Source organism: Galeopterus variegatus, unplaced genomic scaffold (genome assembly GCF_000696425.1).
Source record: "Galeopterus variegatus unplaced genomic scaffold, G_variegatus-3.0.2 Scaffold14, whole genome shotgun sequence".
NCBI classification, from domain to species: Eukaryota; Metazoa; Chordata; class Mammalia; order Dermoptera; family Cynocephalidae; genus Galeopterus; species Galeopterus variegatus.
Window position 1 is genome coordinate 1,598,987 of NW_007726125.1, and position 26,282 is coordinate 1,625,268.

The 26,282-nt window shown below is 47.9% G+C and overlaps 1 protein-coding gene across 3 annotated transcripts in view; it reads left to right on the forward strand.

Moving 5' to 3' along the window:
* Nucleotides 1–26,282, forward strand: part of SLC28A1 (solute carrier family 28 (concentrative nucleoside transporter), member 1) — a 70,074-nt gene that overhangs the window by 39,088 nt on the left and 4,704 nt on the right. For 2 of the 3 annotated variants that reach the window (XM_008565798.1, XM_008565811.1), the window contains 4 exons: nucleotides 1,668–1,749; nucleotides 2,427–2,525; nucleotides 2,636–2,747; nucleotides 3,036–3,389. In XM_008565798.1, the coding sequence (XP_008564020.1) occupies nucleotides 1,668–1,749; nucleotides 2,427–2,525; nucleotides 2,636–2,747; nucleotides 3,036–3,108 (366 nt within the window). In that variant the 3' untranslated portion in view covers nucleotides 3,109–3,389. Of the gene's footprint in view, nucleotides 1–1,667; nucleotides 1,750–2,426; nucleotides 2,526–2,635; nucleotides 2,748–3,035; nucleotides 3,390–26,282 lie in introns of those variants that run through there. The other variant, XM_008565806.1, reaches the window with a different exon arrangement.

A 26,282-nucleotide genomic window follows, 5' to 3' on the forward strand; every position in this document is an offset into this window, starting at 1 on the left:
CCCCGTACCGGACCGGGGACCGGCGACGGGATCGCAACCCTCGGTGTTGACCCCGTACCGGACCGGGGACCGGCGACGGGATCGCAACCCTCGGTGTTGACCCCGTACCGGACCGGGGACCGGCGACGGGATCGCAACCCTCGGTGTTGACCCCGTACCGGACCGGGGACCGGCGACGGGATCGCAACCCTCGGTGTTGACCCCGTACCGGACCGGGGACCGGCGACGGGATCGCAACCCTCGGTGTTGACCCCGTACCGGACCGGGGACCGGCGACGGGATCGCAACCCTCGGTGTTGACCCCGTACCGGACCGGGGACCGGCGACGGGATCGCAAGCCTCGGTGTTGCTCCCGCGCCTCGCTCAGCCAGTGAGCGGGAACTGGTCTGTACGTGGGATCCGAACCCTCGGACGGGAGCGCCACCGCGCTTCCCAAGCGGCGCACTATCCAGTGCGCCACCGGGCCGGCCCTAAACTCTTTATAATGTAAAGACATTAGCCCTTCTCTGTTATATTTTCTATAAATAATTTTCCTTTTTATTTTCTTTTCCCCCCTTTATTTTGTATATAGAGATTTGCTTTTTCAACAGATTTTATACCAAATCTTTTCCTTTGTGATTTCTTCTATTTCTAAACTTAGAAAGTTACCTGGTAAGTGTTAAATTCCTGAAACAAGAAGATGAAGTAGTTAAGACCATGAGCTTTGAAATCAGATAGAACTGAGTTCAAATTCTGACACAGACATCTTCTTGCTGTGTGAACTTCCTCAGTTACTTAACCTCTCTGAGCCTCAGTTTTCTCCTTTCCATGATGAGAGTAATAATACTACCTTATAACTATAATTGTTATTATCCTATATTTTCTGTCATTTTATGATTAAAATATTAATATTTTTCTGCTTTGATGATCTAGAATTAATTTTGTTTAGGGTGTGAGGTGTGAATCTAAACCAATTTTTTTTCCCCAAAATTGTTCCATTTTGGCTCTTAACACTTCTTTCTGGGAAATTAAACAACTTCAGAACAAAAGGGAAGAAGAACTGTCCTGCTTAAACGCCTAGCCTATGCCTGATATTTTCTATACATTGTATGATCTTTATGACAGCCCTGCCACACAAGTACTATTCTTCCCACACTCCTGATGGAGAAACTGAAACTTGAAGAGGCTATTGACTTCTCAAGCTGAGAAGAGGTGGGGACAAGCCTGGAAGCCAGGCTGGTTGGGCTCCAAATCCCCTACCCTTCACAGTAGGCCGCACTCCCTCCCCTCTTGGCAGAACAGCACCCTCAGGGGGCTCTCAGCCTGCCCACATTCACAGTACCCAAAGGGCAGACTGCAGTGTCAGAAAGGGCCGGTCACTAGTGCCCCTGGCACAGAGCTTAGTAGGGACTATGTGAGAGGACCCCGTGAGCCTGAACCACACCTAGAAAGTAATTAAGATAAGGGGGTTGAAGGGTGGGAGCGGGGGTGCTATGTTTTTGAGGTGATACACTTTGAGCTAACTTAGAGGTGGGAGTGCAAAGCCTGAGAAAGGGCAGCACAGAAGGCCCAAAGGTCAAGGACACATGGAGAGTGGAGGAACTTAAGGCTGGGGAGTCGGAGTGGTGTGCGGGTGCTCCTGTCTCATCTGAGAGAAGCCCCTCCTCATGCACCTTCTGTGTCTTCAGGTCAGAGCAGAAATCCTCACGACGTTTGCCCTCTGTGGATTTGCCAACTTCAGCTCCATTGGGATCATGCTGGGAGGCCTGAGTGAGTCCTCTGGGGACCTCGCCAGTGTCCAGGAGAGTGAGGGGATCTTTAGGCCTTAGTTGTCCCATTTGTCTAAGGCAGGACCTGAACAACATGGCTGTGGAAGTTCCTCCCAGTCTGAGAATTCCATGATTTCTCTGCTGCTGGGGGTAGCTCAGGAGGAATCTGGGGAGGGACAGGAGTTGTGGTGCTGGCCCACCCCCTGGGGCTTTGGCCTGCCTGTTCCTATACCCACAATGGCCAGGCAGCCAGGCCTGGAGGGCCTAGGGAGAAAGGCTCTGCACAGATCTCAGCTCTTTACAAATAATATCCACTCCTCCCAGCCACCCTGCTTGGTGGTATAATTATCCCATGTTACAGAGCAGGAAACTGAGGCTTGGAGAAGTGAAGTGATGGCTCAAGTCACTCAGCTTGTAAGTGGCTAAGCCTGTATTTAATCCCAGGTCTGCCTGACTCCAAACTCACATCCTTTTTCTGCATCTACCACTGATGGTGTGTGGGGAGGTGTGGGGAATTAACCAGGGGTCCGAGCCAAGTCAAAGAGGACTCCCGATCTCAGCAAGCAGTCAGGAGGGCAAGGTCCGTCCCTGGTAGTCAGCAGATGCGGCCAGAGCTGCAGAACATGGGCAGAGATGTCCGTGGCTTCCTTGGACCTGAGCACTCCTGTTCCCTTGCAGCCTCCATGGTCCCCCAACGGAAGAGTGACTTCTCCAAGATTGTGCTCCGGGCACTCTTCACAGGGGCCTGTGTGTCCCTGGTGAATGCCTGCATGGCGGGTGAGTGTAGGACCGGTGGGCTCAGGACTTGGAGCCCTGATTTTTCTCGCTGGCCCCAGTCCCAGGGCCACGTGCAGGGGCTCTGCCCTTCAGCTGTTTACCTTCCACAGGAATTCTCTACGTGCCCAGGGGACCTGAGGTTGACTGCCTGTCCCTCCTGAACACAACCCTCAGCAGCAGTAGCTTTGAGGTGTACCAGTGTTGCTTCGAGGCCTTCCAGAGGTGAGGACGTGGGCCATGGGGGCTGTGGGGGCTGTGGGGGTGCTGACAGTGTTGGAGTGCCAAAGGCCTGAGTGCCTGGGGGATGCCTTTAGCACCAGTATGAGAAGTAGAAATGTTATGGCTGCAGTTGGTGTGGCCAGAGGAGGAAGAAGTGAAGGCTTGAGGACCAAATCTGAGGAGGAAGGGTGGGTCAGAGACATGGAGCAACTTTCCCAGGGTTGCACAGCCTGTTAGTGGCCAGCAGAGCTGGGCCTGGAGCTCAAACTGCAACCTTTGCTTTCTTTTCAGCACCAGCCCAGAGTTCAGTCCGGAAGCCCTGGACAACTGCTGTCAATTTTACAACCACACGATCTGTGCATAGTGGGGACAGAGTGTTTTTGTGCCTTCCGGGGGCTGTTCTTTCCCGGAAAGCATCTGTCCCCACCTTCCCCTCTCACAGGCCCCTCCTCTGGGAAGCTTAGACCCACCTCAGTCCCACAGTTGGGAAGGGGTAATGAAGTGAATGGGCAGAAAGTGAGTGGGGACATGTGAAGGACACATCCTACCCTCCACCGCCGTCTCCTTTCTGCTCCATTTCTCACCTCCCCAAACGTGAATTCTCAGGCTCGCCTCCTCCTCCTCTGTCCCCTCTACTCCACACTGCACTCTGGCCCTCTCTATTCTCCCACCCCTTGGGGTCTCTCACATGCACCCTTCCTTTCTGTTGCAGGGCCCCACCCAAAGCCTTCTCCCCTCACCTCTGGAATTTCAGCCACCTCCTCCCTTCCTGGGCACTAGAATCTTTCTGTGGCTTCCCTGACAGATGGCGTCTCCTGGAGACCACTTTCTGTACTTTCAGAGACTCCCTCACTGCCTGCCCCCATAGCGCTTCCCAAACTGGTGTCCTGTGGAACACTGTCTCACCAGGTGTTCAGAAGGTTCCATGATCCACTAGTCTTGGAAAACATGGGCTAAATAAAGTTAGGGTTGTTTTCTATGTTTTTGTTTTTTTACTGTGGACTTGTCAGAGCTTGATGTGTTTATGATATGAGGTATTATCCAAATTTATTTGATCATAAGAACCTTTTTGATGGAAGAATCTCTTGGTTGAAGCTTCAATGGAACATAATTTGGAAAATATTGGATATGGTTCAAATTGCTTTGCTCTACATAATTGTAATACTAGCAAATGTTTACGTAGCACTATGTGCCGAGCACTGTTCTCAGCACTTGATATTTTAACTCAATCCTTAAACAGCCCTATGAGGTAAGTACTATTATTATTCCTAGTTGAGGGACTGGAGGCTCAGAGAGGTTAAGTAACTTGCCCAAAGTGACACATCTGGGTCGAGGCAGAGGCAGGATTTGCACCAGGCCACCCAGTTGCATGAGCTGGGTGTCAACCTCTCTGCTGGAATGCTGGGTTTTGAGGAGCTCTGTTGTGTGACTTGTCTTCCCCTCCTTCCCCTGCCTTTGCTCCCCCCTCAAACCCTCTGCTCCAGTAGCTCAGGCTTTTGATGTCTCTTCCCTGCCTAGGAGCCTTTGTTCCTGGGGTTCCCATTGCCCAGCACGCCCTCTCCATCTCCTTCTGCCCACACTGATCCTCTCTCAGTTCTCATTTTCCCCCGCCGCTTTGGCTGCAGTAACCTTCCATGCACCCTGTCCCTGTGGCCTCCGGGCTCCAGTACTCTCACCCCCACCTGCCAGGTCTGACTTCCTTCCCAGTTCAGGCTGGTCCTGGCCTGAGGCAGAGGAAATACGGAGCCCTGGGCAGCCCTGGGCAGCAGGTTGGCCGGTGAGCCAGGTCCTGCTTATGCTCTGCCATGTATTTTAGTTCCGATGGCACTGGCCTTGCTCCTTGTTACCCCCACAGACTGACCTGGATCCCTGTCCTCAGGGCCTGAGTCCTTCCCTAGGTCTGCAGAGTGGAGACTTGGCCTAACTTCTGTACCCCATGGCTAGGCCCTTGCTTTCTCTCCATAGTCCCCACTTAGCCCCTGCTCCCTGCTCCAGCTCCCGTTGGGCTGTTGGCAGGATGCACAGCCATCTCCCAGTCTCAGCCCCCTACCCCTTCTCTGCCTGTCTGTTGGCCTCAGCAGTACCAGCTGGGTCATGGAACAGTCCAGGGACTCCTCCTGACCTCCTTCCCTGGGCTCCCTGCACACTCATCACACGGCCAGTGGCATTCCCTGGAAGACTGTAAGCCCCTTGAGACAGGCTCACAATGCTTCTGTTTTCTCCCATAGTACCTAGCATGGTGCTGAGCCCAGGAAAGGAGCTGAATGAATGTCTATGGAATTGAATTGCAACTTCTATCCCCCAGCGCTTATACTGTGCTATATATGTACACATTGCTTTCAGCTCAAGAGCTGTTCTGATCTAGGCGACAGGCACAGAATGAGGGGCTCTTTAGTCACAGGGCAGCAGACTCACCCTCTCCACCACCCGCCCTGCTCCTTCTTCCTCTCCTTGCACCCGCAGAAGTTGGGAGCCCCTTGAGGGAGGCACTGCAAGTATATACTACTCAGAGAAGGCACCAGTGCCGGCTCCAGATGCTCATGCTTAGCTGCATCCTTGGCAACAGCTCCTAGGTCCACGTTGGCATGGATGCCTCACTCACCCCCCTACAGCCATGACGTGCATTGCCAATCAATCACAACACTCCTCTACTGAATCCAGAAGGGGCTTCAGAATCCATATCAGCTCAGCGCTGGGTGAACCCACCACCAAGGGATTCAAGGTGCTTTTCAGGAAAAAAATATTTACTACCCTTGTGTTAAGAAATAGACTGAAACTGCCATTGATTTTATGTCTCTGGCCTGGGAGGATCTGGGGTTTTTGTAAAAGAGTCTAGAAATTAAAGGGGGTATGAAGCAGAGAGGGATATTCTTGCAAAGAATGGGTTCTGTGTATGTGATTTGTCTACTCCATAGTCATGTGTTGTGAATTGTGCCTCCCCCACAAGGTGATGGTCTCAGGGGAGGTGAAGCCTTTGGGAGGTGATTAGGTCATGGGGGTGGAGCCCTCATGAGTGGGATTAGTGTTCTTATAGAAGAGGAGGTATAAAAGAGGCCCAGCAGAGACCCCCAGCCCCTTCCATCATGTGAGGTTACAGTGAGAAGTTGCTAGTCTGCAAGTTGGAAGAGGACCCTTACCAGAAGTCAACCATGCTGATCTCAGACTTCCAACCTCTAGAACTGAGAGAAATAAATTTCTATTGGTTATAAGCTGCCAGTCCATGGTACTTTGTTATAGCAGCCTGAATGGACTAAAACTGGGCTCCACTCTCATGACCTCATCTAAACCTAATTATCTACCAAAGGCCCCATCTCCAAATACCATCACACTGGGGGTTAGGGCTTCAATATATAAATTTGGGGGAGACAAAATTGAGTTCATAGCACCTACTATGTGCCAGACTCTGAGCTAGGCATGGGGCGACAGCAGTGAACCGGGCTCTGTAATGAACTAAATGACTGGAATCTTAGAGAAGAGAGCTTGAGAAGGGAAGTCCCGAGAGAGACTGGAAGTGGCTTTGGTAAAGAGATCTTGAGCAGAGGGAGGGAAAAAATGATCCCCAGCAGGATGTCTCAGGCCTCCATTGGTGGCCTAGCCAACGGCAGTTTTTGAGGTTCTGAGTATATTACAAAGAAAATAATGCCAGAATAAGATTACGCCAATTACAGTTTATATTGTGTCGTGTATTTTAACACAGAATACGCTGCAATGTTGGGTTTTCCACAAGATAATGACAGAATTTTTTTTTCACCTAAAGCCCAATTTAATAATTAAAAAAAGCCATTTTGGTTTATATGAAACATTTGAATATGATTGCATGTCTTTACATAAATTTCTTGAAACATGTACATTCTTCATTCTTCTGTATTTAGTGTAATAATAATCAACATACAAGATTTATTTATTATTTTAAATTAAGTCCTGGTGGGGGATCTGGTAATAAATTCGTTTTAGTCCCAAGACTGTATGAATGACCTAATTTGGAGATATCAGCAAAAGCCTATTGGAAGCCCTTTGTGGGTGTGAGGCTCCTGCTCACCTCTTGCTGCCACCTGCGCAGACCTGACCACCAGCAAAAAGAACTGAATGGGCTTTGCTCATGGAAAGGCCTGGATGCCTAGGCAGAGTGTAGTGAAAGTGGACCCCACTTGGGCAGGGCTGGAGGTGGCCGCCCACAGAGCTGACTGCAGTCAGGCTAGGAGCAGCCAGAGTGCTTCCCCTGGGCAGAGCTGGCTGGGGAAGGGGGGAGCAGCATGCTATGTGGAGAGAGTTCACAGCTAGAATCTCAGTAAGTGAGGCCCAAGCCCCCCTGTTACATCCAGGGAACAAGGGGCATGTGGATGTGGGAGAGGTGAAGGGAGCAGCCTGGAACTGTGCGGTGTGTACGGCTTGCTAGAGAAGGCCTCCTCCGCTGTCTGTACTGAATGCCATTTCCCCCAATCTGTCCTAAACTGTTACTTCTATAAAGACAACAAAAATGAATCACTAGGAAATAATAATAATAATAAAGGCATATGAAACATAAGCCCAATTCTTTATTGTTACAGTCAACGAACGTAAAGTTACTCTATCAAATTTCTGTGAAAGTTTCTGAATGTTACTCTCAATTTCTATATTTACATTATTACAGACCTATAAACAGATGTGGACCACACATGGCCCACGTTCTGAATAGCTCTGTCCTTATAGTATTTTCTGTTCATGAAAACTCTTCAGACAATTGTCCGCTCAGAGGGCTCACCCTGCATTTCAAATTTTCTCAGGAGTGCTGGGAAAAGGCAGCAGGACTCTTGTTGGAACCCATGAAACGTTGCCTTTCATAGGAGAGCATGCATGCAAAGTGCATGGACAACAGAAGAATTCCAAATGACTTATGCAAATACTCCCCGTCAAGAGGTGGAGTATGACTCCCACCCCTGAAGTGCTGGCTACACTTAGTGACTTAGTTCCAAAGAGTACCATATGGAAAGAGGGGAAATTAGAAAGTAACTATAGGGCTGGCTGGTTTGCTCAGCTGGTTAGAGCATCGTGTTATAACACCAGGATCAAGAGTTCAGATCCCTGTACCGGCCAGCCACCAAAAAAAAAAAAAAAATGTAACTGCAGTAGAGAAACCTGGTAAACATTTCCTTAGCCAGGCGATCATGGTTAACACCACCAGTGATACGTCCAGTTGATAGCATACACCCTTGATGTGATGTGATGTGCTGAGAATGCTACTTCACCTTGTGGTCGTCCTCCCTAAAACCCATAACCCCAGTCTAACCATGAGAAAAACATCAGACAAACTCAAATCGGAAGATAGTCTGCAAAATACCTGACTCGTACCCCTCAAAACTGTCCAGGTCATCAACATCGAGGAAAACCTGAGAAATTGTCACAGCCCAGAGGAACCTGAGGAGACATGATAACTAAATGCAATACGGTTTTATAGTGGATTGAATTGTGTCCCCCCAAAAGAGATGTCCCAGTCTTAACCTTTCTACCTGTGAATGTGACCTTATTTGGAAATACAATCTTGTAATTGAATTAAGGATCAAGATGAGATTATCCTGGATTTAGGGGGTTCACTAAATCCAGTGACTAGTATCTTTATAAGAGAAAGGAGAGGGGGATTTGAGACTCACAGACACAGAGACCCACACAGAAAAGAGCCATGGAAGACGGAGGCAGAGACTGAAGCAAGGCTGCCACAAGCTAAGGAGCGCCTTGGAGCTACCAGAAGCTGGGAGAGACATGGAAGGATTCTACCTTAGAGCCCACAGATTTTGAACCTCTGGCCTCCAGAACTGTGAGAGAATAATGTTCTGTTGTTTTAAGCCACCAGGTTTGTGGTAATTTGTTATGGCAGCCCTAGGAGACAAATATGGGTTATCTTAGGCGATACCCTGGAACAGAAAAAAGACATTAGGAAAAAACTACTGAAATATAAATAAATTATGGAGTTCAGTTAATAACAATTAAAAATTGGTTCATTAGCTGTGACAATATATCATAGTGTCTTAGTCCATTAAGGCTGATATAACAAAATACCATAAACTGGGTAGTTTATAAACAACAGAAATGTATTTGTTACAGTTCTGGAGGCTGGGAAGTCCAAGATCAAGTTGCCAGCAGATTCAGTGTCTGGTGAGGACATGTTTCTCATGGATGGCACCTTCTTGCTATGGCCTCACTTGGTGGAAGGGGCGAATGAGCTCCCTCATGCTTCTTTTATAAGGGCACTAATCCCATTCATGAGGATTGTGCCTTCATGACCTAATCACCTCCCCAAAGTGCCACCTATTAATACCATCACCTTAGGGGTAGGGTTTCAACATATGAATTTTAGGGGGACATGAACATTCAGACCATAGTACATAGGATGTTAATAATTGGAAAAACTGGGTGTGGGATACATGGGAACTCTGTATTACTTGTGCAAGCTTTCTGTAAATCTAAACTATTCTAAAATTTAAAAGTTTATTTTTAAAACTGCATTAAAAAAAATACCCATATGGACACAGGTGCAGTATAACTTATAATTTAGCTTATGAATGGCTCTGTCCCAGATAACCCAGAAAGGTCTGTGAGTTGATCCCTGGGCTATATTGACCCTCTTCCTGCCGCCTTTTCCCCTGGCCCTGCTCTTGCCTCTGCTGTCCCCTCACTTTAACTCAAGCTCATGCCACCAGCTGAATGTTAATTAGTCCTAACCTCTTTCCAACCACATGAAGAACACCATCTGCTTGGAATTACTTTTGACTCAGAATTAGTGAGCCCTGAATTTGAACAGGATTTTAAACATCATTTTAAGGGTGTCCGCCTCCTCATCCAACTTTTCTAAGCATTTTTACACCCAGTGCATGATGGTCTCTGTTGCAATGTTTTTACGTTTGAATCATGAGACTCCACTCCCATAAGTGATTCGCTGATTGAACCAGGACTGAATGCCTGACTCAGAGCAAGCCAAATCCATATTCTTGCCAATGCCTTTCAGATTCTTGGAAAAGAATTTGAATTATAAAACCCAGAAACAGAGAGCTAGGAGCTGAGTCACCACGGTGGGGCTATGTAGTGAAGCTGATCTCATTCCCACCCTTCCTGCAACCTAGTTGTTCAGCTTTTCCATGGATTTGATGAGGGCTGAATTCTTTCCAAAAGTCCCCTCAACCTGAGCTAATTTAAGAAAGCTCTTCTTTGTAATCAAAAGGCCATCACCTAGGAGAGCTGCTTTCTTAACCCCATTCTGCTAGGAATCAAGAGATCATTCATCATTAGCTCAAACTCCATCAAAGACAAGATCATCACCTCACTGCCTCTCAGTGCAACCCAGTTCATATTGGAGAGCGCCACTTCTTAAAGGGTTCTTTTTTTTTTTTTTCCTTTTTGTCTTTTTTCGTGACCGGCAACGGATCGCAACCCTCAGTGTCGCGCCCATACCGGACCAGGACCGGCCATGGGATCACAACCCTCGGTGCTGCTCCCGCCCCTCGCCCAGCCAGTGAGCGGGAACCGGTCTGCATGTGGGATCCGAACCCTCGGCGGGAGCGCCACCGCGCTTCTCAAGCGGCGCACTATAGCAGTGCGCCACCGGGCCGGCCCAAAGGGTTCTTTTTTTATTTTGCATAAAAAGTGTTTTGCTTGGATCCCAGTTTTGCCATTCTGGCCCGTTCAAAACCAGTCTTATCTCATGTATATATCTTTGTTGTTCTTTTTTCTATTTACCAAAGTAATACTTGCTCATTATTTTTAAAAAGCCAAATCTTCTTGGAACCTTATAGAAAGGTTATCATCCCTTTTCCACATGACAGCTCTTTACCTATTTGAAGATGATGACCATCCTGGCTTCCGTTCTCTGAGCCAGGAGTCTTAGTTCTTTCAGTAGTTCCTCACATAACACACAGCAGGGATTCTAAATTTGCCCCAGACCTGATTCTTAGTTGTTCCACATTTGTGTGCAGACAGTGCATGAGTCATGAGCAAGTCCACGATGAAGCCAGGACACAGCCTGGTAGTTATGATCTCATGGGTGTGACCAAGATGATGTGACGAGACTAAAGACTGGACATGGCCTTGGGAGGGAATTCAAAAGAGGCAGACTTATTAGAAAGGAGCAGTGTTAAGAAGCTACACGCCTGCTTCAGAAATCCTCAAACATGAGGGCTTGCTTGTGGAGGGAGGACTTGTCATTGTGGGAGAGAATGGGAGAAAGTCCTGGCCCAGATCACAAAGGGGACCAGAGATAGGATACAGCAGGAACGGGGTGTTTAGAACCTTATCTCTTGGGGCATCCTACTTGACCTCCATTGAGGAATGCAACAAGTTCCCAACTTGTCTGGAGAGTGCTTTCCACTCCCAGGGGTGAAGGGGAATTGCTGCTTTGGATCAAGTTCTGACAAATACGTGGAATGGTGAGGTGGGAGTGACCATGCCAACAGAGACTTTGTGACTTGAAGTCAAGGGGAGGCTGGCGCAGCCAGGCGCTTGTTCCACACTTGAAGATAAAGGCATTCAGGGAAGATACTCTGAAAGAAGAGTTGGTTCTTGCATGGAACCCTTGCTCTGCTGTGGCAAAATATCCCAATGACGAAGGAAAGGCAGAGGTGACAAAAGAAATAAACATGGCTATAAATGAATAGCAGGGACCTCATTCATAAGCTCAGAATTTTAAAATAACAGGCACCACAATCTGGCTGAAGGACACATGACCCTGTGAAGAAAAAACAGCTGTTATGGAGCTCAGTGTTATAACACCAAGGGTTTGGATCCTTACACCAGCCAGCCACCAGGAAAAAAAAGAGAGAGACAGAGAGAGAAAGAAAAGACAGCTGGCCGTTTTCCAATAGTCGGTCTCCCTTTTTCCCTCTAGTACTAACTAGTAGTCTAGTTGAGCATATGGCCACCTAAGAAAATGACTAGATTTCTCAACCCTCCTTGCAGCTAGGTGTAGCCGTGTGACTAAGGTCTGACCAGTGGGGTGTCAGCAGAAGTCAAGCAGGCAGCCTCTGGACGGTGCCCATAGAGGAGGGGTCTGCAGATTCATTTTTTTTTAAAGGGCCAATAGTAAATATTTTAAGTTTTATGGGTCATGTTATATCTGTTCCAGCTACTCAACGCTACCGTTGTAGCCACAGACAATACTTAAACAGTGAGAGTGGCTGTGTTCCAATGAAACTATGTTTACAAAGCCAGGTGGCCAGCTTGCAGGCTACCCTTTGCTGGCCCTTGCCTTAGGTAAAGGGGCCCATGCTCCATGTCCCCTGTCCATTTCACACTTTTGCTCCATGCCAGTTGGAACTCGGTTGGGAAGGTGAGCCATCATGGACCATAAAGACAAAGGCGACACCCTAGGATGGAGCAGCTTCAAAGGATTCCCAATGAACAAATGAGAACAAGACATTATTAACCAGGTGCCCGTCACTCCTGGCACCCTGGTTCTCCGGCAATGTGAGGAGGTGCATTCAACTGGAGCCCTAAACAGGACCAATCCGTCTGACAAAGTCCAAATCTGAAATAGACCCCCTGTTGGACACCAAGCCTTAAGAGAGGAAAGAGAGAATCCTGATACACATCGGAGGGGAAGTGGAGAGCCAGACGGCCAGATCATGAAGCTTTCCAATTTAGCTTCATGATAGAGTGCACCAGAGTGAGAAAGAAAGAAGGGGCAAGCAGGGGCATAGCAGCTTCGCACCCCAGGCTCACTGAAGTGGGAAGCAGAGAAGAGGCCGATCTCTGCGCATGACCTTTCCACATGCAGCGACCTGGCCCACTGGTATGTGTGGCCCAGTCTAGACAATAAGATCCATGTTCCCTCCTCTTGGAGAACGACAAGATAGGACTAGAAGAAGAACATTCCTCTCTGCTCCCCAACCAGCTCCCCTCCCATCCGCTCAAGCATTGCAAATTCTGTTTAGAGAAAAAAAAAAAAAAAAAAAAAGGAAGAGATAATCCCACAAGGACTGTTGTGAGCAGATTCCAAATCCTCGCACAGGTCATGTTGCTGCCTGACTTCTCTCCATACGGACACCTTTCATATCTTTCCAAGGTGGGACTCCTTATTTCTCATCTACAAGTAAGACAGGCAATGACCCACGGATCAAGGCTGCTCACTGCGCTGATGCGCAGAATGCTACAGACTCCCCTGAATGTCAATAAACACCTCACGTCTGGTGACTGCGTGTGGTGGCACGTGTGTGAGTGAGCTTGGGGAGGCTGGAGAAGTTGCCACGTGGTTTCTCCTGCCACTCAGCTCCCACTGACAAAGGACATATTTTTCTCCCAGCAAAACTTTGTTTTTCTTTCTCCTAGGAAAAAGAAATTCATTTAAGGATGGTAAACTCACTTTATAAATGAAAGATTGCTTTGATCCCTTGAAACGTCCTCTCAGTAAGATTTGTTTCTACTTTTAGAGGAATCACTTGTTTATATTCTCATCACACTAGTTTTTGCAAAACCAATGCCTCAATTAGGGGAGACATGAACTGTATCAAAGCACACCGCTTTCAGGGCCGGCCCGTGGCTCACTCGGGAGAGTGTGGTGCTGACAACACCAAGGTCCCGGGTTCGGATCCCATATAGGGATGGCCGGTTGCTCACTGGCTGAGCGTGGTGCTGACAACACCAAGTCAAGGGTTAAGATCCCCTTACCGGTCATCTTTTTAAAAAAAAAAAAAGCACACCGCTTTCAGGGATCTTTTCTTGGGCAGTGCCTAGAGGGCAAATATCTCTAATCTCCTCTAATCTCCTTTGTTTGCACCTGAGACGTGTCATTATTTCAATGTCAGCTGCTGTGAGCCAGAGTGTAGCCCAAGGCTGCAATGTAGGATCAGGGTCCTGGAGATAGTAACAGAACCCAGAGGTGAGAAAGTCTGAGAGCTTATATGGAAAAGGCAGTGGCTTCCTGCTGAATAATTTGGTCACTCAGTGAATCATCTTCAACTACTTGAGCTGTAATGAATTTCAGGAAGCTCATGGAAGGAACTCTTAACATGCTGGTGGGTTTTATCACTTAGAGGTATCAATAATTAATTGTTTCGGGCGGCCCGGTGGTGCACTGCTACAGTGCACCGCTTGGGAGTGCGGTGGCGCTCCCGCTGAGGGTTCGGATCCCACATACAGACCTACAGACCGGCCGCTCACTGGCTGAGCGAGGTGCGGGCGCGACATCGAGGGTTGCGACCCGTTGCCGGTCACGAAAAAAGACAAAAAGGAAAAAAAATAAAAATAATTAATTGTTTCTCTTATAATAGTGAAAGTACTGGAGTATATGAACAATTTTTTGTAAAAAATATAAATCAGAGTGGTATATTACTCAGGATTCTTTGGGTTGCAAATGACAGAAAACAAATCAAATAGCTTAGGAGAGAGGAATGGATACCCAAGAAGGACAGAGGTACCGCTGTGGGCAACTGGGCCCAGGGACTTCATGACTCCAGGACTGTCTACCTCTCAGTTGCTGCTTTCATTGTGTTAACACCGTGCTCTAACCAACTGAGCTAACCAGCCAGTACCCTCCTTCTATCGATTTGGATTTCTCCATAAGACTGGAACCATCGCCATCAGAAAATCATGAATTCACATGTTAGCTTGCTTCCCTGAAAGCTAGTTGGAAAAAAAAAAAAAGCAAACCTCCAAAATGTGACGGATCCACCAAGGTCATGTACCCTCCTCCAGACCAATTATTAAGGCCTAGAAAATGGGATGTGATGGTCAGAGAAGTCTGGCTCTGCTGTCCGCCCTGGAGCAATCACTGTGGCCAGGGAGGTAGACGCTGGCAGCTCCTATTTGGACAGCGTGGTAGGAGGGGGAGGGAGAAGCAATGCCCCAAAAGAACAGGGATGTTGTTTCCTGGAAAAAGGCAACCGCTCTTTCCATTTATCTCTAAAGACTTGCAATGGTAGCACATCTTTAAAAATCTGAGATAATAGAAATAATGGAAAGGCAGCTTTTGAAATAACTTGGGGGAAAGGGATCACATTTTCTGAATGCTGAATGCATTTTCTGAAGTTCTTTGCATATGCTATCCACGTAATCCTCAAAAACAAACCGTATGAGGTAGGTATTATTATCCCCATTTTACCAATGATGAAACTGAGACTACAGAAGTCAGGTGTCTTGCTCAAGGGCATGCAGCTCAATGACTGAGTCAGCTTTTGAACCCAGTTCTGTTTGATTTTAATACCAGACACTTAACTTTCATAATCCATTGGCTTCCTTATTAATCTACCCAATGGATAGGTATATGTGTTTAAAAATGCATATAACTGGGCTGGCCCGTGGCTCACTCGGGAGGGTGAGATGCTGATAACACCAAGGCCATGGGTTCGGATCCTGTATAGGGATGGCCAGTTCGCTCACTTGGGAGAGTGTGGTGCTGACAACACCAAGTCAAGGGTTAAGATCCCCTTACCGGTCATCTTTAAAAAAAAAAAAAAATTGCATATACCTGTTAGAGTGTAGTGGGAGTGATGCTATGTGACTTCCAAGGCTGGGTCATAAAAGGCCAGGCAGCTTTGGTCTTATTCACTGGGATACTCACCCTTGGCACCTCGATCCACCACATAACAGGTTTCAGAACCCTGGGGCTGCCATGCTGTGAAGAAGCCCAAGCCACAATGAGTGGTAACATGTCTGCACTGAGTCAACAGTCCCAGCTGAGCCAGTCTTCCCAGCCTAGGTGCTAGAACAGAGGTGAAGAAACTTCTAGATTCCAGCTTCCTAGCCGAAGCCTCAGATATCATTGGTCAGAGACAAGCCATCCCCACTGTGCCCCATCCTAATTTCTTAGGCACTGAATCCACGAGTATAATAGCTTCCTTTTTATGCAACTAGGTTTGGCATTGTTTATTATACAGCAACAGGTAACTGGAACAGCCTCAGAATAGGACTCAAAGATGTCTGGCCATGGAGCATTTGGAAGGACAGGAAGATGAAACTGAGGATCATTTTTGTACCAGTAAAGTAGCAAAGCAGTAATTCCTCCCAACACAGAAGCTGTTGGAAAAATCCTGACAGCCTTGTGCTGCAATCTCCCTTCCTCCACCAGGTGGGGTGGATGCACTGGCTGCTGCCTCTGCGGCGGCTCCCTGCGGTGCAGTGCAAGGCTGGGTTCCTCTGGCTCAGCAGGACTGTGGGTGACCCCATTCCAGCATGGATCCCAGGCTCCAAGGCTGCAGAGGACAGAGCACCCGGAGGGTCTAGTTTGGCTGCTGCTGGAAGGGCCCCCCACCCGCCCGCTTCTTTTGAGGAGGTCAGTGCTTCTGAAAGAGACAATAAGACCCGAAAACAAGGTTCTCCTGGCAAGCTCTCCCATCCCTCAGCACTCCTGCCAGGTTCCTTTACAGGAGGATTCTCTCTCCCATGGAGCAGCCCCTCAGTGCTGCTCAGTCTTCCCTTCCGGCAGACCTCAGGGAGGGGCATCGTCCCCAGCCCCCTCCATCAAGGGATGGGGTCCATGGAGAATCCCCAACTTCATGCCCCCCCTTTTTCCTTCCATTCAAATAAAAATCACGTACTACATATTTTTAAAGTCAAACAGTACCGTAATTATAACAGCAACAATAACAATTCTGAATTCTCTGAATTCTCCCCTTCAAACTCTTTCAGTCCCTTCTCCTGAAACTTACCTCCATATTTTGAAATAGTGTACTCGTAGTGCTGTTTTCTGGAATTATTGATCTTAGATGTTGTCTTCTTACTCGCCATTATGGAAGATGAAGATTTAACTCATTCATACCACTCCATACCCTACTTCTCTTCCCTTTATCCTCATAACAGGGTAACATCACAGTTTTCAGTAAAAGCCATATTCCACTAATGTTTGCCTCTTTCTGGCTATCTGTCTTCTTCTTTTTCTCTCTCTCTCTTTTTTTTTTGTTATGACTGTGGGTTGCACAAGACGGGATGAGCCACGTCGCACACTATAATCGTATTTCTTTCTTGCACATCCTTCTGTTCCTTCTGGAGATATCACTATCATTCTTCTAATCTAAGATTGTAAGATGTGCCATTATTTATATACCACTAAGAAAAAATGTTCCCAGCTAAACTGTGACACACCATTGTTTGTAGGATGCATCTCAATATCAGAAATGTGAAAATGTAAAAAAAATGCTCATTTTCAAATACATATAACACCAGGTTTTCCTTGTTTTTATTGCTTAGTTTTCTTTGTAACTGTCATTAATTCTTCCCAAATGTTCTAAGAAAATTACTTTTTAAAAAAAAGTCCCCAAATCCTGAGAACTCTCTTCTGTAGGGCCAACACATCAGGCCCTATGTCTGGTTCCCTTTTTCCTGGACATGTCCCTCCAGGAGCCTTCTGTCCTCTTATTGCACCTTGCTCTCTTCAGGCCTGCGGCTTAGCTGTCACTCTGGGACGTGCCTACACGTCACTATTGTGTGCATGTCCTATTTGGGGATCTCTTGTCTTTTTCTTACTCCCTCATTTTGGTAGAGAACCCGAGAAAACATACACAGTAGATCAAATTTTGTAAGGCATTGCATATCTGAAAATATCTCTGTTCTACTATCAAATTTGGTTAATACTTTGGTAGGGAATAGAATTTAGGGTTGGAAATCATTTTCTCCTACAATTTTGAAGACTCTGCCAACTATATTCTAGCTCCCAGTGTTGAGGCTGAGAAGGCTGGTGCCATTCTGATTGTTGATCATTTGTACCTGAACTGCTTTTTCTTTTTGGGAAGCTTTTATTTATTTATTTATTTTGTCTTTTTCGTGACCGGTAAGGGGATCACAACCCTTGGTGTGGTGTTGCCCGCACCGTGCTCAGCCAGTGAGCGCACTGGCCATCCCTATATAGGATCCGAACCCGCGGCGGGAGCGTCGCTGTGCTCCCAGCGCCGCACTCTCCTGAGTGCCCCATGGGGCCGGCCCTTGGGAAGCTTTTAGAATCATTTCTTTATCCTCATGTTGTAACATATCATAATGGGTCTTCTTTTCATTATTGTGTTGGGCATTAGGTGGGTCTTTCAATCTGAAAATCTGTATCATTGAGTTTCTGGGAAATTTTATATCATTTGGTTGATAACTTCCTCTCTTCCATTTTCTCTATTCTCTCTTTCTGGAACTCTTACTTTTTTGAATGTTGAACCCCCTGGATTTATCTTCTAATTCTCCTGCCTTTCTTCTCCTATTCTCTTCCTTTGTGATTTTGTTTGCTTTCTGGAAACGGTCCTTAAGCTTGTCTTCCAACTTTTCTATCGACTCTTTTGCTGTTACCATAATTTTAATTTTTGAAAGCTTTTTCCTTATAGTTAAATTTTCTTTGTTTGAAACAGCCTCTTCCTGTTTCATGTGTGTAATATCATTTCCTATGCCTCTGAGGATATTAATAGTTTGAAGGCATTTTTCTCTGTTCATCTGCATCATCTCTGGGCCCTTCATTCTTTTTCATTCTGTTTTGTTCATTTTGGTCTCTGTCTTCCATATTGTATGCTTTCCTCAAATCAATGGTGATCTTTTGTTTTTTGTTCATTTATAATGAGTCCCTGAAGGGTTGTTTGAATACTGGGAGGTTGAGGAGGGTAAGGTTTATCATCTGTGGGGTAATTGGACTGGAATCATCTATTCCAGTGGGGGAACTCCCAGATGTCAGTATCTATAGCTCTCTTTTCTGGGGTCATTGTGTTTTCCCAAGAAGAATTTTCCAGTCTCCTGTATATATATAGGGTGGAGAGAATTCTGGGAATGGAGTGGGATTCATTTTAGAAACTCTCACTTAAACCCTCTTTAAAATATAAAACCTCTTTCCCTCCACTCTTTCTGCTTCCCTGATTGAATCTCTTCACAGAATAAAACTCCAGTTTCCCGTCAGGGTGGGGGCAGCCACCTGGCTAGATGGGACAAACAAGTGGGCCTGGGCTCTTGGCTTTCAACCCCTCTCCCGGGTGTCAGCCCCACCTTCGCCTCCACCTTTTGCAGTAACGGGTGCCTCCGATTCCTGAGCTTCGGTGTTCTGTTTTCTCAGCTCTGCCCGTCTCCTCCTTCTGCTTCTCATCTTCCAAAACTTTGCTTTTTTTTTTTTTTGTCCTTTTTGAGACCAGCCGCACCGCGCTCAGCCAGTGAGCGCTGTGAGTGCACCGGCCATCCCTATATAGGATCCGAACCCGTGTCGGGAGCGCTGCTGAGCTCCCAGCGCCTCACTCTCCCGAGCGCGCCACAGGCTCGGCCCCCAAAACTTTGCTAACAGCTCTTATCTCTGTTATTGTGGCTCTCATTTTATTTGTCCTATTGGTTTAATAAATCTTTTATTTCTTTACTCTCTTCTTAGTGGAGTTTTGAGCGAAAACAGTGCTAAATGCACATGCTCACTTTATGTGATTAACTGGCAGATCCTGATCTAAGTTGCAGGTGCAGAATAGCAGCGTGAGTGAGAGCATGAGCTTTGGAGCCAGGCAGACCTCTGGTTGAGTTCTAGCTCCACTTGTTCACATCCCTGTGTGTCCCTGGGCAAGATAACTAACCTCTCCGAGCCTCAGGTTTCTCAGCTGTAAAAGGAGAATATCACCTTTAACTCATCGAAGTGTTGTCATCATTAACTCTGATAATGCAGGGACTTTCACCCGGGCTTATCCGAGAGCAAGGCCTGAACCACTGAACCAACCTGCCTCCCTAGAGGACAGCATGACGCAGACAAGGGCTTCTGTTTCAGCCTGGATCCCAAGATGAAGAAGACGCATGCACCAATGCCACCGCAACCCCAGTGATTCATGCTGAGTGAGAGGTAAACCTTGATGTGGTAAGACACTGAGACTCTGAGATTGTCTGTTATGGCAGCATCGTTTAATGAAAGTTGACTAGTACAGCAGCAGTCTAAGGTGATCCAAATACCCCAGGAAGATGACGGGTGAGGGAAGCTCAAGCCAGGTAGAGTCACCAGGTAGGGTCACCAGGTGAGAGAGCTGGGAAGTGTGTGAGATCAACAAAGCTGTACCTGCAACACTGTGAGACAAGCCTTCATCAGAGAGCTGAGGCGAGGTGACTTATTGAGCTACGAACTTGTGCTCACCTGCTTTAGATGTTTCCCTCCTGTGGCTCTTTCAAGCAGGAGTCATTCCCTTGGTGTTACCTTACCTTGGGTATTCTTGGTGGTCAGAGTATAGAAGCTACTGGAAGTTAGTGGACCTGTCTTTTTTAATAAGACTCTTGACTCTTTACAGAGATTCTGTGAATTGTCCTGGAGGAGGAAGGAAGAAAGGGTGAGCCTTTGAGAGCAGCAAGAAAGGAGAGAGAGAGATTTTTCCCCACAAGGGGAAGGGGCAGTGTGACACACCCTGACTCTAGGCACTATCCAGTGGTAACAAGGCCTTGGGGGGAATGGCTGCCTGGTACACTCAGGGACCTTGAGCACAGAGCTTGTGCCCCTCCCCTCACCCCCCACACCCAAAGGAGACTCTAAATCAGCAGAGCCACCGAGCTTGAGGTGGAACAAAGGCTGGGATGATGGATAGTCCCGCAGTCACTGGTGTGAGCAGGGGGCCACCCCGAGGCCTTGACACTGCTTAGGACCCTGGGACTTGACAAGATTTGGGGGTTAGGGGAGGGAAGTTCAATGATATGCTTGAGATTGCATTTCTTGCCAGCTCAGTGGGATAGTGGCTTGGAGTCAGATTTAAGTTGAATTAGAAAAAAAATAAAGAAATATGCCAAACCACTACAGCTTTGCAGTCCCTCAGGCAGTTCCTAACCACACCCCTCTCTCTCTTGTCCACCAGCAAGCAGTGGCTACAAGCACTGGAAACTCCATGTGACCCATGGTCTGGGTTTTTTTATGTACCTTCCCCCCAGGAGTGGATGCCACCACTGCGTTCCCCTGGACAGGAAGCTCTCAAATCCTCCATCCTAGGTCCTTTTGCAATGGGCTGTCAGAATATTCCCTGACCAGGGAGAGAGGTGAGGAAGTAGGAGCACAGTTCCAGAAGGTGGGAGGGGACTGTGGTACTCCCCAATGGTGGGCATGTGGCATGGGGTGAGACACTCTTTCAAAGTGGCCCACTACCCCACAACACTGCAGCAGACATGGCTGGCTTGTCTTCAACTCTGGTGTGGCCAGGCACGATATCTACCTGTGGTCTAGCTGCACCCCCAGTGTGACTATCAGCCACTGCATACCAGGCCACTTTGTGATGGGATCCACCCAGGCCAAGACCTGGACAACAGCTGAGCCATGCCAGGCACCTGGGGTGGTTAGGAGGCAGGTGATCCAGTTGGTACTTTCAAGCAAAGTGCCAACTCACAGCTCATGAGGATGGAGTGACCCAGCCCCTGATGACCCCCCCTCACTTCATCTGTAGCCATTTTCCAGCACAGCCCTCCCTAACCTAGCTCCAACCTCACTGAGCTGCTTTCAGTCCCTTGAAGGAAACACACTCTCCAGCTCTCCAGCTCTTCTGCAGGCCGCTGCATATACTTGGACACTCCTGTTTCTCACTTGCCAACTCCCGTGAATCCCTCAGGACCCAACGTGGTCATCTTCTCTAAGAAGCCTCTAAACCTCCAAATATGATTGCTAGTCTGTTCTAGGTCTAGAGAGGATTTCCATATCTTGGTCCTTGTCATGACTATTATGCAGGACTGTCTGTCAGTCCCACAGGCCAGTGTGTAAGCTCTCAGAGACAGAAACTGTGTCCATCTTTTTACTGTGGTATCTTTAGTACCTGATGTCTGATGAGGGAGGAAGGGAAGGGGAGAAAAAGGAAGGAAGGAAGAAAGGAAGGAAGGAGGGAGGGAGGGAGGGAGGGGGAGAAAGTGGGTGGGAAGGGAGTAAAGAAAGAAGGAAGATAGGAAAAGAGGAAAGGAGGAAGGGGGAAGGAGAGATGGGGGCAGACTACCCATTCCTTTCTGTGCAGTTATTGTCCCAACATATCTTCCCAGCAGGAGCAGCTGCACAGGGACCACCCTTCTCTTTCTCTCACTCAACAGGAGACATATTCTTTATTCATTAAAATGATGGACATTATTCTTTATCAATTGCAAGTATCAGGGCATCCAATGAAAGATGGCTTACTCAGTGTGAGATTTTTATCATCTCACATAGTAGTAACTCCAGAGGTGAGTGGCTCCAGGATTAATTCAGGAGCTCAATCATGGCATTAAGGACCCCAGCTCTTTCCACATCTCTGCTCTATTATCTTAAGAGCTATTAGTCTTGTCATTAGATTGACTCCTCGTGGTCGCGAGATGGCTGCTGCAGCTCTAGGCATCACATGCAGACAGGACTATGACCAGTAGAAAAGGCTTTTCCTCCGGTGCCTCTGTTAGACGGGGAGAATCCTTTCTCAGAAGTCTCCCCACAGATGTTCTCTTATATCCTGGGATTAGGCTACCGGCCTATGCTCTAGCTGCATGGGTGGCTGGAAAAGCAAGTGCCTGTACAGCCAGAGGTAGGCTCTGCCAGCGTGGATGGAGCAGGAGGGAACACTTGCTGTTGCTGCCCTACTTGCCTTGCCCATGAGGCTTGAGGCTTCCTTGCCTCTGAAGCTCCTCAGTAAAGAAGCCAGCACCCCGGCCTGAAGGTGGTTTCGTTGGGGTGGCTAAGGAGGCCATGTCTCCAGCAATCCGTGGAAGTCTCCTCTCTGGATTTAGGCCAGACACTGCTTATTGGTTCTAATATCCATTTTCCCTTCTATTTTTATAATAAGTGTTTGGTTGAACATAAGACCACCCAGAATAAAATCTACATTTCCCGGCCTTTCTTGCAGTAGATGAGGGCACATGACTAAAGTTTGGCTAATGGGATGAAAGCAACAAGTTGTAAAACTTCCAGACAGTGCCCTTAAGGGAGCAGCCACTCCCTTCCACTAGGGTGACTAACTTGTCCTGGTTTGCCTGAGACTTTACTGGCTTTAGCCCTGAAACCCCTCAGTCCTGGGCAAACCGAGATAGTTGGTCACATTCTTCATCCCTTGCTCCTTCCTCCCAGTTGGAACATGAGTATGACCGAGGCTGTCTTGGTACCAGGAGGTGGAAGCCACACACGAAGGACCTCGAGATATTGGGCAGCTGGAATGGTGCCAGCACATCGATTTTAGGTGACTCAAATTGTTTCTATAGAGAAGGGTCCTGAGTCTGGATCTCTGATTACTCCCTTTAGGCTTCATCTATCTTAGGAGAAAAACAACCTTCTATGCTGTTTAAGCTTCTGTTATTTGGGGTTTTCTGTCACACGCAGCTGCACCAAATCCTAACTGATACAGAAACAGGACTAAAGCCCTGTCGGAGGCTGGGGTGTTGGAGATCTGCTTTGTTATGTTGCCAGTTATGCGTATTGGGGAGGGGGTGTTAGTCCTGAAAATGCTCAGCGCGTTCCACAGCGGTGCCTCAGGGGCTGTGCCTGGGTAGCGAGCAGCTGACATTGCGGTACAGCGTCGGCCATCACCTCTCCAAAGGCTTCAGCCTGAGTGGGTGTTGCTCTCGCTTCTTTGACAAAGTGGTTCCTTTCCTAAAAGCAGTTTGAAAGCCACTGGCCCTTAAAGGAATGGTGACGGCCTGAACCACTGTCCTGCTCTGACGTGCCCTTCCTTCCCAGCTATTTCCCTACTTCTTTCCCATTTACATATATACTATACAAAATTCATTCAGACACAGACATAATAATGAACATAGAGAGAGACCAAAAAGGAAGAGGAAGTTAAATCCTAGAAAAAGTTGCATAAGCCTAAACCCCTCAGGAGAAACCTAGCACCAGACAGTATCTGTTGCCAACAGCAGTATGGGATTTGCTGCTACGGGGACCTCTCTGGGGGCCACCTTGGGAAGGGAGTCTACAAGATTCATAGGTGTTGCATCACACCCCAGGTGACTTTGTTTCTAACAAAGCATTGCTGTTCCTGGAAATATTGGTTTCAGGCACACCTGTGCAACCCAGGAACTGTCTGGGTTTGTGGATGAGCCTGAGGGTGGCTGCCAGGCCCAGGGATGAGCACAAGGCAGGGTTATGTGCAGACCCACTTGAAGGGCTGGGGAAAAAGGAGGACTGGGATTTAGTGAACCTGGGACTCAGGATTTCCCTTCTGGCCACACTGTTGGGTGATCTGGAAAGTACAAGCAGAGCCCTGTACTTGAGGAAGGCACCCAGGGCAAGTGGCATAGATCAGGGTATTTCTGAGGCCCATATGGGTAAGTAGAGCTGGGCCATCTCTCCAAATCTGACCCTTAAAGAGAGAGCTTTGTTGTCTCCCATCTCTGCCACTTCCTGGTTGTGCTTCAGTTTGCTCTTCTGCAGCATTGGTAATAATAACGCCTGCTTCATGGATGTCATGAGGGTGGGATCAAAAACTCAGTTCAAGTCCTAGTTTGACATGGCTTAGCTGGTCATCTGGCTCAGGGTCTCTCCCGAGGTTGCAGCAAGCTTTCAGTCAGGCCTGCCATCATCTGGAGGTGGGACTGGGGCTGGAAGATCCACTTTCAAGATGGCCACCTCACAAGGCTGTTGGCAGGAGGCCTCAGTTCCTCTCTGCATGAGCCTCTCCATGGAGCTGCTTGAGTGTCTTCATGAAATGGCAGCTGGCTTCCTCCAGAGTGACTGATCCAAGGGAGAGAGCAAGGTGGAAGCCACAATGTCTTCTATGAGCTATCCCAAAGTCAGATCTTTCATTTCTGCAGTGTCCTAATGGTTACATGGGCCCACCCTCTTAACATGGGAGGGACGACATGAGGGTGTGACCACCAGGAGGTGGGGAGCAGTGGTGCCATCTTGGAGGCTGCTGCCACCGTGGCCTCACTGAGCTGCTGACCCAATCTTGGGAACCATCTGTTGCCCAACTTCTTATTATGTGATATAAGAAGTTCTGTTGTTATTGTGTTACTTGTAGCCCAGAGCATCCTAATATTCTTCCCCAACATTCCTTTTTCTTGCTTAAGGTAGCCAGAGTTGGATTCTGGACGTAGAACCAAAGCAAAGAGTAAGCCCAGACTGTCAGCCTGGAAAAGGGAAGAGGGAAAGTGGCCCCCTCATCCCCCTGTGACTCTCACTCTGAACCTCGCAAACCTGACCTGGTCTTCTAGGGTCCAAGAACAAGCACTGTGAGAGAAGAGAAAGTCTGGCTTTTATGTGCATAAATAGTCATAGTTAAAAAGAAAGAAGGAATGCTTGCAGTAATGATACGACTCTGGTTCTGCCAGCTTCCCCAGCTGACTCTGTGGCTGAGCCTTTGTGGAGGGATACAGTCCTTCTCCTTTCTTAGATTCCCTGCTTAATGTTGGGATTGGGCTAATTCTAGCAGAGATTCCCAGGCTGTGTTGCTTGGACAGCCAGCAACAAGGAGAATCTCTGAGGTTGCTTTCATGAGCCAGGAGAACACTGAATTTACACAGGTCTGCTCTCCTACCAAAGATAGGCCAGAAAATCAGAATTCACTGAGCTCTATGTTGCCTTCATGTGGGCACTGGCAAGATATTGCATTTCAGCTTTCATATTTTTGAACTCACCCCCTTCTGATCTTCTGCATCGGCTGCAGCTGTGAGCCCAGTAACTGGGTGGTCCATAGGAGCTGGCAGCAGTATCACTACCAAGCATGGTAATTAGGAGCTGGGAGACAGCGCCCTGCCCCCCCCACTCAGACTTCTGTAATCTTCTGGGTCCCAAGAGCACACAGGCAGAGGGACAGACTGCAGGGTGGAAAAGCAACTAGGATCATGTTCATCCAATCCCGTACTCCCATGCAACTCAGAGAAGCTGTAGGTGAGTGAGAAAATGAAGCATTTCTTAAGAAAAAGAACTATTTAGCAAAAATCTCCATCACTGTATACGGGGCTTGGGCAAAGGGATATAGCGGGAGAGAATGCAGCAGACTGGGGATCCTGGCTCTGCCACACATGTGTGGCGTGGCCTTCTACAATCCCCCTCTTGCCTTGCCTTGGTTTCCTTCTTTAAAAAGAGAGATGAGGGCCGGCCCGGTGGCGCACTCGGTAGAGTGCGGCGCTTGGGAGCATGGCGGCGCTCCTGCCAAGGTTTCGGATCCCATATAGAGACCGGTCCGCTCACTGGTTGAGCGCGGTGCGGGCGCGACACCGAGGGTTGCGATCCCATTGCTGGTCACGAAAAAAGACAAAAAGGAAAAAAAAAAAAAGAGAGAGATGAATCACGAAATGTTAGATGTAAAAAGGACAGAGGAATTCATCTGGTGGCCTAATGTGTCAAGTAGAATGCTTCTGGCTGCAGGTAACAGAGGATCCTGATAAGCTAAGGATAGCTTAAACAACAACAATGTATTACACCACATAGCAAGGAGTTCAGATGCTGGGTGGTGCCAGAGTTGGTTCATTCAGCAGCTCTATGGTTACAGCGATGACATAGGTTCTTTCCATCTTTCCACTGATCCATCCTCAGGTGTTGGTGGCTGACCCTCATGGTGGCCAGATGTCTGAAACAGCTCCAGGTATCACTTTCTTGCCTTGCTATTCCAGAGGCAGAAAATGGTTTGATATCTTTCTTCTTTTTTCAGAATTAGGAAACTTTCCCAGAAAACCCTCCCCATACCATCCCCCAGACCACCCCATACATCTCATTGACCAGGGTTGTGTCACATGCCCACG